Source organism: Vanessa atalanta, chromosome 19 (assembly GCF_905147765.1).
Source record: "Vanessa atalanta chromosome 19, ilVanAtal1.2, whole genome shotgun sequence".
NCBI lineage: Eukaryota > Metazoa > Arthropoda > Insecta > Lepidoptera > Nymphalidae > Vanessa > Vanessa atalanta.
Genome location: NC_061889.1, coordinates 8,369,820 through 8,386,597, shown reverse-complemented (window position 1 = coordinate 8,386,597; position 16,778 = coordinate 8,369,820). Strand labels below are relative to the sequence as shown.

General features: G+C 33.0%; 1 protein-coding gene across 2 annotated transcripts; it reads left to right on the top strand.

The window, feature by feature from the left end:
- The first annotated feature begins 330 nt into the window (after positions 1–330).
- LOC125071335 (apyrase-like) lies at positions 331–13,805 on the top strand. 2 transcript variants are annotated; one of them, XM_047681537.1, is made up of 11 exons: positions 331–471; positions 2,098–2,320; positions 2,613–2,810; positions 3,641–3,771; positions 3,947–4,094; positions 4,582–4,708; positions 5,417–5,571; positions 6,458–6,548; positions 7,477–7,623; positions 11,699–11,865; positions 13,518–13,805. In XM_047681537.1, exons 1-11 carry the CDS (start codon positions 368–370, stop codon positions 13,656–13,658), a joined length of 1,632 nt encoding a protein of 543 aa, XP_047537493.1. In that variant the 5' UTR covers positions 331–367; the 3' UTR covers positions 13,659–13,805. The 2 variants fall into 2 exon arrangements, with proteins under 2 accessions (XP_047537493.1, XP_047537492.1); XM_047681536.1 differs by lacking the exon at positions 11,699–11,865 and adding an exon at positions 7,803–7,969.
- Positions 13,806–16,778: the final 2,973 nt, after the last annotated feature.

Genomic DNA, 16,778 nt, shown 5'->3' with positions numbered 1-16,778 from the left:
TTTGTGTTTATAATTCATCTCGCGCTCGGCGGTGAAGGAAAACATCGTGAGGAATCCTGCTTGTTTCTAATTTCAACGAAATTCTGCCACATGTGTATTCATTTATATATTACATACAGCGTGACATATGCTCCAAACCTTCTCCTCAAAAGGAGAGTAGGCCTTAGCCCAGCAGTGGGAAATTTACTAATGTGATGTAATGTAAAATGTGAGTTGAATTCCGTCGTTTCACGTGTGAGATCTAATACAATATTTAGACTGAAAGTATATCGTATATTAATATCTTATCTTTGCGTAATCTATATTATTGTGAGACGAGTTGGCCTCAAGTCACTTTCGTGTATTTTCTCAATGTGTGACGAGTGCTATGGAGTTCGTCAGTAAATTATTTATTTGTTTGTCAGTACCTACTTTAGTGAGTGCTCAGTTATATGAACTGAATATTGTACATTATAATGACTTCCATGCAAGGTAATTTTTGTGTAGTGTTTATTTGTGTCGAGTTTAGTGTCAATGTTTCAGCAAAAGAACGAGATATTATAAAAAAAAATTACTGACATAATTTTCTTTTTTTTTAATTGTAATGAGGCCAAACGGTACTTCTATAAATTAAAAAAAAAAGTTTAAAATACATTTATAAATAACGTAGTTATGTGGTAGCAAATATAAAAAACAGCTGATTTCATAGACAAAAATATACATTTCGTATAACAATATTTATTATATAAAATAGTTTCATATATATAATTGTATGTAGGTGTACATATGTTTTTAATTTATCTTAATCATTTGTTTTACTTTTGGTCTCTTATCGTAACATGGCTACTTATCTATTATTGTTTTACAATTAGCTGTATTTTGTTGATAATCAATCCAATGAAATATTTCATCAATAAAATCTACATGATATGGGCCACGATCATAGATTTTAATAGTATTTATTATAAAGGAAAGCGAATGGAGGATGTCATCAAAAAACTACTTTTTTAGAGGTAATTATTACAGGACATTTTAAACGTTCGAGTATGTCGTTTGCGTTTGCAAATATATTTACTTAAATTGTCCTGTATTTTTTTTATGGCATTGGTTGGCGGACGAGCATATGGGCCACCTGATGGTAAGTGGTCACCACCGCCCATAGACAAAGAGGCTGTAAGAAATATTAACCACTCCTTACATCACCTATGCGCCACCAACCCCGGGGAACTAAGATGTTATGTCCCTTGTGCCTGTGATTACACTGGCTCACTCACCCTTCTAGCCGGAATACAACAATACAGAGTACTGTTATTTGGCGGTAGAATATCTGATGAGTGAGTGGTACCTACCCAGACGGGCTTGCACAAAGCCCTACCACCAAGTAAAATTTTAAATGTAAAGATTAAATTAAACACTCCCCAGTTTAGGTTAGGCCGATTTTATTTTAAGTCAACAATCACAAAATAAGAATCATGTGTATATCACACGTGAATCATGAAAAATAATACAATCTCTTATCGTAAGACCTTTAGTTGAGAGTTATTCTCTCGAGATTTCTTCCTACTGATTTAATAAGATATGACAATCGATCTTTCGTTTGAAATGTGATAATAATAATACTCTATATGTAGTTAATAATACGTTAACTAGCAAAGTTGGCACAAATTTGTCAAACTTTCTAACATTTTGTGCCGCTTAAAATATAATATATATTCACAATTAAATTCATATTTTTAAATGCTAATATTTACACAAGAAGTCAGAAAGATCGCTTGGTGGTAGGGCTTTGTAGAAGCCCAGGTGATTAGGTTAGTCATGCTTTCGGCAAATATTCTACCTCCAAATAAGAATACCTATTGTTGATTTCCAGCTTAAGTTAGTGTATTCACAGCCACAAGGAAGGCAAAATTTTAACTCCAAAGGTTTATGTTTATGTAGATAATGGTTAATATTTTTCTCAATGGCTATGTTTATTTCTAATTGCTTAGTGGTGGTGATAACGTACCATCAGATGACCACTCTTCTTGAAAACTTGAAAAAAGGAAAGGATGGAAAAATTTCTGATGTCTAAACTGTTTCCAAATCTGCACTTACGTAAATTGATTCGTTGGGTTTCAGATTCGTGGAAACGAGTATATCTGGTAACGTATGCAATCCATCAGTATTACCGTGTATTGGTGGGTTCGCGAGACTCACAACTCTCATCAGAGAGGCCCTGCGGGAGGAACCAGATTCCTTAGTGCTGAACGCTGGTGATAGCTTCCAGGGTACGATATGGTATAACTTGCTGAGATGGAATGTTACCCAAGACTTCATGAATATGGTACATCATGATGCACACGTAAGTAAAAATACTGAATCTTTAATAATTGTAATAAAGACTATACCAAATACAACAAAATCTGTCTATAAGGAATTCAAATTAAGGCTAGTGCTAAACTTTGGTGATGTACAATGTTGTCTTCTTCTTACTTGAGATGACAGAAAGAGAGAAACCAATGTTGAACTAATCACCTATTACAAAATGTTTATAAGTAAGACCGTTCATATTTTGCAATTAAATATCAAGTCATTCGATAGATATTAAAGAATCAAAACAAATGACAATCATATATTGCACAAAATATTTTCAGGTACTAGGCAATCATGAATTTGACAATGGTATTGAAGGTGTTGTACCATATCTTAAGCATTTAAATTCTACAGTAGTGACAGCCAACATTATCGACGATGAGGAACCTACTATCCAAGGATTGTACCAACCAAGTATTATTGTGGAGAAGAAAGGACGCAAAATTGGTATTATAGGCGTCATAATAGCTACGACCAGTGTAAGTATTAACAAATAAACAATGGAAATAAATTTATGGGCATGTGGATTAAATCAGTTACGAGGACATCATCAAGATAACATTTAAATTTACAAAAGCTTGAGTATATATTGCCTATCACGTGTAATCCCATTTTTGTATTTTTCTGATTGACATACTCGTATACATCATTTACACGTATTATGGGCACGTATTGATTTTACAAAAAGGAAATCACACGTAGAAGATTTACCCAGTAACTCGTAAGTAAGTAAACTGACATAGTACATTAATAATACTGCAGTGATAAATGCATAGTATTAAACAAGGACATTTCTGGATGTCTGTCTATCCCTATGTATGCTTAGATCTTAAAAAACTAAGCAACGGATTTTGATGTAGATATACATGCATAATATAGTAGAAAAACACTGATTAATTTAGAGGTTACTACAGGATTTTTTTTTCGCTTACATTGCATATGTTGACTGAACCCTACGAGATATATCAACATAACATTATTGTACACCTTATAAAGGACACAATAACCATTTTTTATCCTTTATTTTTTACGAGTAATAATGGCTTGTTAACGAAGCAATACATCCTTAATAATCCTTCACCAATAAACTTTAAATACATTGTGCATTTAATATACATAAATATGGCCCTTAACTGTCTGAAGATGATGTGTACGTTGTATATAAAGACATTATTTAGTATAATTAGTATCAGCATTGCACTCGTGCGAAGCCAGGGCGGGTTGCTTGTTATAAACAAAACCTATAATCCACAAAAAATATCTGGTTCTGTAGAATTGTTTTTTTTTTTATCTCCAACAAATATTTTAGGAATTAGCGTCATCCGGCAGATTGGTTTTTACGGATGAAGTCGAAGCAGTTAAAAGGGAGGCAGAGAAACTACACGCACAGGGTATAGACATTATTGTTGTCTTATCCCACTGTGGACTTGATATTGACAGGTAAATTAATATCAATAAGAAACAGAGAATTTAATAAAACTGACATCCTTGTTAATACAGAAAGATTTTCATTATAACATAGGCTTTCGAGTACAAATATTTATTTGTGTACATTCAAATTTGATTTCTGAAGATACCTTTCTTTTGATAAATATTTTTTATTTATTGTTTACAGAGAAATAGCAATGCGTGCTGGTCCACATATAGATATAATCGTTGGAGGTCATAGTCACACATTATTAAGTAACTCTGATCCTCCAGAGGGCTCAGAGTTTCCACGGCAAGGCCCTTATCCAGTCATAGTAGAACAGGAGACAAGAACTGTAAGGAAATATACTACAAAATAATAATACATTATATCTTGTTAATATTTGAGTACAAAAACAATTCATCACCTTTTAATTTTATTGTACCGTAACTGGGGAAGAACCTAACGTTGATCTATGACTTGACTGTACAGACATATTTTATTTGTATCTCACTCAGACAAAATTGTGATCTTCAAGATACAATTAAAGGTTATTTCAGAGCTTAAAAACTAACCTTTGTTCTGAGCCAATAACTTTATTATAATATTCAGGTATAAATTTAGAGAGATGTTTCCACTATTTAGAATTTATCCCATCCGTCGAAAAAGACGTATGTATGTCATAGACAAGCCGTTATCTACATTACAAAATACTGAATTGCTATATGTTACAATACAAGCGATAATGGACGTACTCCAAAAATTGTCGTAAACCTGATAACTTTTGATATTAGAATATGATACTAATATATATTCGTTGTAACAGTTTATATTTTTTAAAGGTACTTATCGTCCAAGCTGCTGCTCACACGGCATTTTTAGGAGAAATTAAACTTTATTTCAATGAACGAGGTGATTTGATGAGCTGGGTCGGTAATCCTCATTTCGTTGGAAATGATGTTGTTCAAGGTAATTTAGCAAATAGTTTTTATTAACTACCAAAATGAAATATTAAGGTGCTGAAATGACCCGATGGTTAGAACAAGTTTATCGTAGTGAAAAATATGAGTCTATAGCTTATTAATGCTTAGCTCGGCGTTAAAAGAGCCGAGATGGCCCAGTGGTTAGAACGCGTGCATCTTAACCGATAATTTCGGGTTCAAGCCTAGGCAGGCACCACTGAATTTTCATGTGCTTAATTTGTGTTTATAATTCAACTCGTGCTCGGCGGTAAAGGAAAACATCGTGAGGAAACCTGCATGTGTCTAATTTCAACGAAATTCTGCCACATGTGTATTCCGCCAACCCGCATTGGAGCAGCGTGGTGGAATATGCTGCAAATCTTCTCCTCAAAGGGAGAGGAGGCCTTTATCCCAGCAGTGGGAAAATTTACAGGCTGCTAATGCTGCGTTAAAATAAATCATAGTAAGGGATGCCTACATATCGAATAAAATATCGCTGCATTGAAACATAGGTACACAATCTGGCATTGGAACAACGTGGAAAAATCAGTCCAGCAGAATACACTATAAATGTACAATCTTTTAATAGATTTTAACATCTTCAGATTTTTTTGTCGTTATCACTTCTGAATGTAAAAAAAAAATGCTATCTTTAGGTTTTATTCGTCTTCGTAATCTCTACTAAACTTAAAATGAGTCTCCGTCTCTTTTCTAGCACCAGATGTTCTGCAAAAGATAAATGAGTACTTGCCAATTATAAATGAAAGAGCCAATGAACTAATTGGCGTATCAAAAGTTCACTTATCATCGGATTGCTCCTGCGCAGAATGTAACCTTGGAAGTTTTATTTGCGATGCTTTTCTTGATGCTGTGAGTATACATGCATCGTATTTATCGTTTTTAAGGAGGTGATCCGCTTATAACTTTATTGCTAATGAAGATACGATATACTTTTTGCGTTTGGTTCAGTACATCTTCAAGATGCTGCAATTTCGTTGGTATTAAACATTGTTTAGTTTAAATTGAAGCATCCATGTGAGTTATCAGTATTTTTTTAAATACATCCAAAGAAAGTTATCAAATAACACATATAATATATTTGGACGTGTAAAGATACGCCAAGCTATTCGTGGAATATGGCCAAAATGACCCGAGGTAGCTCAATAGCTTGAATAATTATCAAATCTTAATCAAAGACTGCATATTTGATTTCGGGTTAGGAGCTTTTGAGTTTTCATGTGCTTGATTTGTAATTCATGTAATGCTCAGCGGTATAATAAAACGTCGATAAAAAATCTATTACATATGCATCCATGAGCCCACGTTGGACAGCGTGATAGAATACACTGCAAATCTTCACATCGGGAGGAGAGAAGGCGTTTACCTAACAATTGGACATTTACAAAACTAACAGTATTTAAAACGGGATATTTACCATGTTTTTTATTATTACTTGGTGGAGCTCTTGGAGAGTCTCGTGAACAAGACATTCGTAGATAATGTCGAAATATCAAGCTCCACCAAATAATAATAAAAAACATGGTAAATATCCCGTTTTAAATACTGTTAGTAATAAAAATAACCATGGTTATATAAAATCTTATTTACAAAACTTTTTATTATTGCTTTACTTTTATAGAAATACTCAAAAAAAAATGCAAATGATTTTCTTCTCCAATTTAGAATGAAAAGTAATACGTTTATTTTTTTAAGGATAATTTTAAGGTTTCTTCTATTTTTCCCTTTTGTCCGTCAGGCTATTGATAGAGCTGAAGGTGATAAATGGAACTACGCTCATTTTTGCGTCATAAATACGGGAGGCGTCAGAACTGATATTCAACCAGGAAGTAATTATGTTTCTTTTTTATTGCCGCTTTCTTTTGTTATTTAAAGAGAACTGTAGCTTAAATTTATATATATTTGTAAATGTTTATGGCGTCATCATTTTTCCTTTAGTGTCATTATTCTTAATTTATAATCTCGTTTTAATTTATTTCTTCGCTAAAATATACTTGGTGATAGGGCTTTGTGCAAGCCCGTCTGGGTAGGTACCACCCATTCATCAGATATTCTACCGCCAAATAACAGTACACTGTATTGTTGTGTTCCGGTTAGAAGGGTGAGTGAGACAGTGTAATCACAGGCACAAGGGAATTAACATCTTCCCAAGGTTGGTGGCGCATGTAAGGAATGGTTAATATTTCTAACAGCGCCTTTGGCTATGGGCGGTGGTGACCACTTACCATCAGGTGGCCCATATGCTCGTCCGCCAACCAATGCCATAAAAAAATCTTGTTTAAATAAATTGAATATAATGGCAATAATAATTTATAATATATGTAAATGTGCATTAGATCAGTTATGAAATATGTGAGAGAATAGGAGCCACATCATCCTTAGAAGATTTGTGTGTGCTAGTATCAATACTATTAAATTCAAGGGAATCTCCCACCAAACTGCATCACTAGCATTGTTATATTACGGCTTGAAGAGTGTAATAGCCAATCTAAATAAAGGCCCAAGGGATATAACATATCAGTTCCACTTGTCAGTCCATTCACAGGTATCGGTTTGACGACGGTCGTTTTTCACATGGACCTCATTCATATTTCCTAAATTAATCTAAGTTTTATTTTATAATTTATCTGATATAATTTAAAATTCATAATTTATGTCCAAAATATATAAATATATTTTGGAAATAAATTATAATAACAAACGAGTACTCTAAATGAAAAGATTATTTCAAAATCTAACTACTAGGGCTTGTTCCAGACGTAACGTTCGAGCACTTACTGCTATCGACACCTTTTGAGAACAGAGTCGAAGTTTTCGATTTGAAAGGTCAACATGTCCTAGAAATGCTGGAGTACGCTGTTGCGAACGACCCTTGGCCTGGCGCAAGAATGGTCCAAGTTTCTGGTAATGTATTCATTTATTCCTAATTCTAACACAATGTATTATGTTGATAGTCTTTATATATTTTAGTCTATGTAATATATTAGTTGTTAATTTGACATACTGGTTCAATTAACAAAAGAAAGAAAAAAAAGTTTTTGTGTTCGCACTTCTGCTTGTAACTAAACTGTTTCTGGACACAGGTTTACGAGCAGTTTTCGATGGAGCTCTTCCAATCAATAGTCGAGTTATCAATGCAACTGTTCGTTGTATCGAATGTAGGATACCACGCTACGAGCCATTAGATCTGGACAAAATGTACAAAGTGGTAACTCAAACCTTCATTGGGAACGGTGGTGACGGATTTACAGTGAGTTATTTATTATTTAATAAAAACTTTATACGAGAAAAATAATAGCTCAATCAGATGGTAGGGCTTATTACAAGACCGTATGATAGGTATCGTAGGTACCATCAGCAATCATCGATCAACTGTACATATTTGATTAGGGAAAAACATTTTCAGTTTATAGGTTGTCGTGGCTCAGTGGATACTTGAACTCGTTGATCTTGTCAATTAATCACAAATTCCAACATTGAAGTTGAAAATTATATTTAATTATGAGCTATTCATTTTCTCTTAGTTTTGATTGGTTGATTCAATCTTAGAAGTATAGTCAATCAGCTAGTAAATTCCACAGCTGTTCAAAGATCCCATGTCTTCTAGAGAAGAAGGTTTGACGCTTACTCCTCTGACCGATCCAAAGCGGGTTGACATGTAACACAAATAGTAAAATTTCTACCAACACATCCATTATGGTACTTACTAATAACAAAAGATTAGTTCGTTAGTTAGAAGAGTTCATTATTAATATCTATTTGTCATTTCATTATCAAACATCCTTTTTACCGTCAAATTCATTGGACAGTCTTCGCTTGTTAATCATTGAAATTTCATTTATACATGAAGCGCTTTCGTTCAACTCCTTCCACGTCCTTGAACTCAAGACTTCATATCATGTTGAAGCAGTTAGTTAAATAAAAATTGGTACTTATATTTGTCTGCTATGTTTGCCTAAACCATTGATCTGATTTTAGTTAAAATTTGATGAGTTGTTCGTACGACCGAGAAAGTTTGAAGCCCAAAAAATCATTTTAAGTAGATTCTTATTTATGTATTATTTCGCTTAGGTCAAATATAAATTGATCTGTTGTCTATGTTAAGTTTTGTAACAAATAATTGCTAGTTATTATACAATTTAAGAGATTATATCGGCTGAGAATAATATTTTGATTGAAGTATTCCTCTGAGTTTAGCCATTAGCATAATATTGTTTCCATAATTTAACCGATATTGCTTCTACCGTACTAACTACGAATAGTTTTAATGGAAACGCTATGAACTTAATGGTTTTAAAATGAGTATTAATGTAATTATAAAAGTTCGCAGAGGGTGAAATTTTATATTTTTAATATTTACTGCATTGGTTTAGTGGCTAGTTAGTAAGGCTACAGATCTTGAACCCTAATTTCAAATCCAGGTGAGGCCAAATATATATGTATTTGACGCATACTCTTGTACGTTTATAATAGCTTAGGCACTGTTGGACATGCTCCGTTGAGAATGACCGCTATAGCTGGAATCAGAAATGAATTATATTTTTTTTATCTTATTTGATGACTGATTTTATTCACAGTTTGACATAAAACGGGGGCATAGACACTAAATATATTTTATTAGTATATTTTCAACTGTCCTGAATGAAGTTCTGGATTAAAAGCATATATGAGATATTGAATTTAATGAGGGCGTCAGAGAGGCGCGTAACATTATTTTTAAATATTAACGCGTTTTCTAAAACAATTCAGGAAATCTGTTAGAGTTGTGTACAAAAAACAGTACATAGTTGTGTACATTATAATTATTTTTTTTCAGTGTATCAGGCAACAATCTCATAGCAAATCGTTATTAGACCGTCACTAGACTATTTTCTCTTCTTTATTTTTTTATTTTTATGCTATAACAAACTTCAGAAAGCATCCGGGTCCCTGGGATCGGGACACTGGGTTATTTTATTTTATTTTGTTTGGTACAGTAACAGATAACAGAATTTAACAATAAATCTGTTTTCCAATTACAACTGTACACAGCACTTCAGTGTGTAAGAGATGTAAACACAACTAGACGCAATCAACAAAAGGGAAAAAAATAAAAAAAAATAAATAAAAATGACTTAAATTACTACAAAAGGATAAAAAAAAAAAAAACAAAAAAAAAATAAGATCTAACAACTTAATTCCAATTTATACAAAGACAATTTAAAAGAATTAAAGCTGCCTTTAAACAAATCACAATGACATTCCAAATTATTGTATCGCTTACACATTCTGTGAATAGGATTATTCTGTGATGCTTTATTGGTTGTAAATTATATGGGATTCTTATTCACTATAACCACTGCGATGGCCTTCCTCGGACCGGTTGGTTGAGCTGTGGGATTTATTTATTTATACCATATTGCATCAATACTTAAAACTAAATTATACATAGGGATTAAGCAAAAGTTGCATGAATGCAACAGACGCCCCTTTCTTACAGCGACCTCTTACAGGCAAAACAAATTTCGGAAGGGGTACAATTACTCTGATAAGTCATATACTACATATAAAATATAATAATACATAATACACATATAACTATAAGTATAAATAAATTTAACCGTAAATACATGCATACATAACTAGGTCTAATATATGTAAACTTATTTAATTATAATACTACATACCTATATAATATAATATAAATATTTAGTAAAATAGAATTAAAAATAAATAAAAAGAGGGCTTATGTATATAATTCTAAGACTGTGAATACCGGTAGAGCAGCAACTAATAATCTATCTACGTATACTATCCTTAAATGTGATATATATATATTTAATTATTACAACACTAATGACTTTTTAGTTGACTGCACACCTTGGGAATGAAATGATCGCCTCCAGGCTGTTTCAAATAACTAAAATATAATTATCATTGTACATGCAAAATGGTAAAAAAAAAAATATATATCCCGCTGAGTTTTTTTCGCCGGTTCTTCTCAGGTCCGAGGTGCTAAATTCCGAACCGGTGGTAGATTTTTGACTATCAATAAGCAAGTGTAAACACTTCTATATTGAATAAAGATTTTTGACTTTGACTTTGACTTTGACTTTGACTATATATATATATAAATATATCACTTTTAGCGATTATCTTAAGACAATTTATTTCATTCATCATGTATTTTATCTAAATTGTAGGATCTAATAATAAGTTACATCTCGTTGTTATCTTCAGTAGAATCAAAAATATCTGAATGATAATTTTTGGCAAATGTTTTGGGTAACGATTGTTGTTTAAATATCTTGTGTTACAGTTTTGTATAAAATTTAACAAGCATTATAAATTCCAGAATAAAACTGAACGACCGTAACGTTTCACGATCCAACATTTGTTTCACGGTACATAAATATTTTAGACTATCTGCATTCGTATATGAAATACTTCAAATATGTTTTCATTTATTATGAAAACCAAAAATAGATAAATAAAGTTCCTGTAAAGACCAAAACTAATTGGACATAAAATACAATTCAAGTAACGCGATGTAACGCGTTATCGTAACGTAGTGAACGCGTATTGTTGATTCGGTTGTTATGAGAAAAGTTTTGAAAGAAAACGGAAGATATTTTATAACAAATTTGCTCCGATAAATGCCTCTGTACTTTGGTATGGAGCTACTTGATAAAATTTTACTATTTTTTTTAAATGATCGCCTAACAAAAATTAGAAAGAGATGGCAATTAAGACAAAAGTTTTTTTTAATTCCACTATTAGTCTACAGGCATTGCAATTTCCCGAAAAACTGATACTTCACACAATTTTGTGGATTTCTTTATAATGTCACTGACGAAATATCGCATCGGGCTCCTCCTAGTTATTCTATAAATCTAATGATAGGCAACTATTTGTTTAATAACTAAATATCCCTGAAGATAGACAGAGACAGACAGAGAAGAAGACATACCAAAATCTAAAACAATTGCATTAATTCCAGGTCTACGTGTAATATTTGACAATTCCCGACCATTAGGCAATCGTGTTGCTAATGTTTCTATTCGCTGTATCGAATGTGATGTTCCTCGGTACTTACCATTAGTACAGGATCAGTATTACAAAGTTGTGTCACAAGATTTCATAGGAAATGGTGGAGGTGGATACACTGTAAGTGAATATTTCAACTTGAACGCACTATTTGACGTGTCTACTTCATACTATAAGAGTAATATACTAACAAGAAACTTACTTCAAAATTTGTTCTTCAAATTTAAATGATTCCACATCGTCAACGACACTCTTCCAAACAAAAAAAATGTTACAAATCGATTTATAAATGATGATGAGTTCTGAGATAAGGTCCTTAACCTTTTTCAATAAATTGGCTATTTCATCGGACTGATCCTCATATTAGTACGTTCAAACAAACGAGAATTATCGAACTCTACAGGGTTTTACAAGATTTCGTTTTAAGATATTTTTACCGTATTCAATTTTATATCGAACAATTCACCAACCTACCCGAATTTATCATATCAAAACATGTTCACTTGGTGGTAGGGCTTTGTGCAAGGTACCACCCACTCATCTGATATTCTATCACCAAATAACAGTACACTGTATTTTTGTGTTCCGGTTAGGTTAGCATATGGGCCATCAGGTGGCCCATATGCTCGTCCGCCAAACAATGCCATAAAAAAAAAATGTTACTAAATTATCATTATCATCCGGTCACATCAAAGGTTTTAACGAATGAAAATCAACATATGAACTAAACTTCAGTAAATGCCTGGCTATCTCAGCGTGATTTCAATGTGAAACCAAAAGCAAGACTACTGTGGATATTTACTATCAAATATTACGTTAAGCCGTTCTATGTTAGTGGGAATTCGGATTCAATGAACCGATATACGGGTATAGAGACGATTCATGAGCGTAACGAATATACGAATTCGGATACAATTTAAGCTTGTAAATTACATTAAATCTTGAATTATTTGTGCTGTATGACTGATAATCGGTTCAAAGCAATTCGCAATCAAGAAACGATTAGTTTTTTTATAGATAGAAGAGTTATCTACCAAAATATAATAAGCATTTCCTTGGGGGTTCTATTACCTTTGTGCAAATCTTTCTGTGTAAATACCGCCCAGTCATGATGAATGCTACACCAAACAGCAATAACAATCATTCATTAAATAACATCGTTCTTAAGCTTGGTGGCGCATTGGAGACGCAAGGGTTAATATTCTTATACGTAGAGTTTGCCCACTTTCTCTATTTCGTGTGCATATAGTTACGGTGGTTGGACTTCTACTTCGGTCAAATGATATGGCTTCAGTTGCCAAGTTTATGTTCCAACCCCAGGACCATTAAAATTTTATGACCACTTTGATTTGATCCAACTTCTGAAATTCTTACGTCGTATAGGATTTACCATTCCATGCGAATGACAAGATAGGGAATACAGCTATGTTTGTCCAAACATTTGTGTATCCTGCGTGGTTGCTGGTCTCCAATGACACTGGCCTCCTTAATCGGTCAGGACGACATCATCATCAAAATATTCGACGTCGACTCGAGCATCATCGGCTTAGCTATTTAAAAATGAATTTCAGTAGCTTAGTTATCTGTTCTTTTAAATGTTTGAAAAATATGATCTTTAATATAATTATCGTTATTAAAAAATCTTTATAACTTCTAGCTGTTATTTTTCTTAACAATCCAGAAATAGCTGTCGAAAACGACAGTGATTGTGATTATGATAGATAGTACACTGAACGATTTATGGTTGCTTAAAGAAATTAATTTTATTTCAGATGATTTCAAATAACCGTCAGAACATTGAAGTAATTGGTGTCGATTATGACGTCGTGATGCAGTACATGAGACGTCAAGCGCCAGTTATTAAGGACCTGGATGGACGTGTTCAGATATCAGATCCTTGTATACGTAATTAGAGTCGATGTATTAGAAAACAAATGTAAGATTCAGCAACATTCAAGATTGCTCGACAGTGCTATTCTGTATAAACTCACTTCGTATCTCACTTGAGAAATTCTTAAAATCGCTTTTGTGCCATGCATCCCTTAAAAATTATAATTGTTATAATATCATTCGACGACCTCCGTGGTCGAGTAGTGTGTACACCGGTTTTCACGGGTACGCCGAGTCGAGTACGAGTCGATGTAGAAAAAGTTCATTAGTTTTCTATATTGTCTTGGGTGTCTGTGGTACCGTCGTTACTTCTGATTTCCATAACACAAGTGCGTTAGCTACTTACATTGGGATCAGAGTAATGTATGTGATGTTGTCCAATATTTATTTATATGCATTTATCACAATGAGAATTTGCTATCGTATTCAATGTTGAGTTTCGACTGTATTCTTATAGAATAGTTCTACTGAAATTAAATGTTAGTATGATTTGAAATAGTATACACAGATTTTATCAAGAAAATAAACTTAAAGTTTTTACTAACACTCAATATTGATCAATAGTGTTATTCTGTGAGAAATCACTTCGTATTACACTTATGACATGTTTGACAACCGACTGACTGTAACATGCAACTTGACATGTATGTCGCTTAAGATATTCTGATATTTCACGATCGTGTTTTGTGACGAGTTTCGTGTTTATTCTTACAGTGTATTTCTAGAGAGTCGTAAACACCACCTCTACGTTGAACAATATTTATAATTATTGTATTATCTTTGCAAATAAATAATTTAAGTTTTTGTCTATTTATTTTATTTCCAATCATTTTATGATTGTTATTCTTATATTAAGTTCAGATGTGATTGTGATTAAAAAATATTTTTATATATGTTACTAAACGATTAATTTAACTAGGCATCATGTAATATTATGAATATTTACATCGGTAGATATATATTATATACAATCGTCATATAAGACGCATTCAATTGGAAATCTACATCATATAAGCCATCAAGAACGTACCTCAGCTGTCAATAATTGCTGTATGACTTCACTACTATATTACAGTAACATGCATGTACATTTTTATCTTCAAAATTGAATAAATTAAATTGAATAAATTTAAAAAAACCTTTTCAACTTTACTTTAATTTTATGAGATTTATATAATGTTGGATTTTGTACAATATTACAACATAACTCACATATCACAACAACTCACAAACTATACTACGACAGGGCAATACTTACAGATCGAACAGCTCACTACACTATACCGGACATATCAATAGCTGACAAGATACTATAAGCAGCTTTTTTAATTGACATTGCCATACCTAACACACACAATCTGCAAAGCACCATAAATGAAAAACTTACAAAATACACGGAACTAAAACAAATAGCGCGTATGTGGCACTCGCACAAAGTTACAATAGTCCCAATAATTCTCTCAACTACTGGCAAGGCAAGATTTTATAGATACATGCATTTGTTGGGGTATAAACAAATGCATGTATCTCTAAAATCATTTAATCTTCCAAATTTTCTTTATGTAAATATGCAGAAGACGATGATTTTGAATACTTGCAGAATTGTACGCAAATTTCTTGGGGAAGGGAAACGGGAATTGCTTTAAAGCTTTCAATTTTTAAGAACTGTCTTACCACTAGGCTTCGGCACGTGAGAATGACGTTAATACCGGCTTTAAGCTGAGTTGTTAAGAATAATAATAATAAACTTTATTTCAGATAAGTAGCATCCATAGTAGGTTAATAAAAATAAAATTAAAAGCTTACTAAGTCTGTTAGTGAAATCTTTATTATTAACTAGTTATCAGCCGCGGCTTCGCTCGCGTTTTAGGGGTTGGTTGTCTCGTGTTAGGCAAAAAAGTAGCCTATGTCCTTCCTTGGAGTTCAAATTTGCTTCATACCAAATTACGACAAATTTGGTTTATTGGTTTGGCAGTGAAAGAACGACAGACAGACAAGGTTACTTTCACATTTATAATATTAAGTAAAGATTAATCTTTCGTCACAAGTTGGTTGCCGGTTATACATAAACGAACGATATGACGCACAATTGGAGAATCATATCTCTACTGTCTAGGATGGAGTCGGAGCTGGCCCGTACTCTGCAGAGCAACGAAGCAATGACAAATATTACTTATAATGACTGTTCGTCTGGAACAAATCGAGTGCAAGCCCGCAAGCTTATTGCAGCTCAATAACAAAGTTTAAATCTACATCGGAAACGTACAGTCAATATTAATAACACTTTCGTAGTTTAAATAATATAAATACAACACATTAAAATTGTCGAAAATATGACATACATTTAAATACCATAAACTATAAATTTAACTTTTTATCTTTACATTTTATTTCAATACTGCGTATTTGTTTTGATGTTGTGCAAATGTATATCTTTTTTAACACGCTTATATTAGCTTCACTTGTAACTGTGTATGTATGTAAGAAAATCTTGGAATCTTAATTAGACCCACTTCCCGGTCTTCGACTTCGATTAGGATGAAATTTTGCACACGCTCTGATTTCTGATGACAATACATGACTAGCTAATAAACGTCATTACAAATCCAATATGGCGGCCTACCCAAGATGGCGAACTGGCTGTTTGAAATCCACCCCCATGATATGGATATGGCGGACGTCCATAGTAAATATTTCTTACAGCACCAATGTATCTGAGTTCAATTGTGATTGGGTGGCTTATTTTTGACGTCCGCCTACCTATAACATAAACAAATCAACATGTTAAAAAGTGAAGTATCTGTCAGTCGCTATAACAAAACTCAGTAATATTAGACTTGGGAACAACCATACAAAACGGGACGAAGGCGGACTCGCTTATACATGACAAGCTTCTTTAGTTATATAAATAAAGAGTAAGTTGATAGATTTTACATTAACAGCTTGTAAATTTCCCACTGCTAGGCTAAGGCCTTCTCTCCATTTGAGGAGACAGTTTGGAGCATATTCCACCACGCTGAATACACAGGTGGCAGAATTTCGTTGAAATTAGACACATGCAGGTTTCCTCATAATGTTTTCCTTCACCGCCGAGCACGAGATGAATTAAAAGCATAAATTAAGCACATGAATATTCAGTGGTG

Excerpts from the sequence above, each read along its gene's own strand:
- LOC125071335 (XM_047681537.1), top strand. The coding sequence starts at position 368 with ATGGAGTTCGTCAGTAAATTATTTATTTGTTTGTCAGTACCTACTTTA. Across the intron at positions 4,709-5,416 it reads TGGAAATGATGTTGTTCAAG|CACCAGATGTTCTGCAAAAG; the intron begins GTAATTTAGCAA and ends TCTCTTTTCTAG. Across the intron at positions 11,866-13,517 it reads ATGGTGGAGGTGGATACACT|ATGATTTCAAATAACCGTCA; the intron begins GTAAGTGAATAT and ends ATTTTATTTCAG.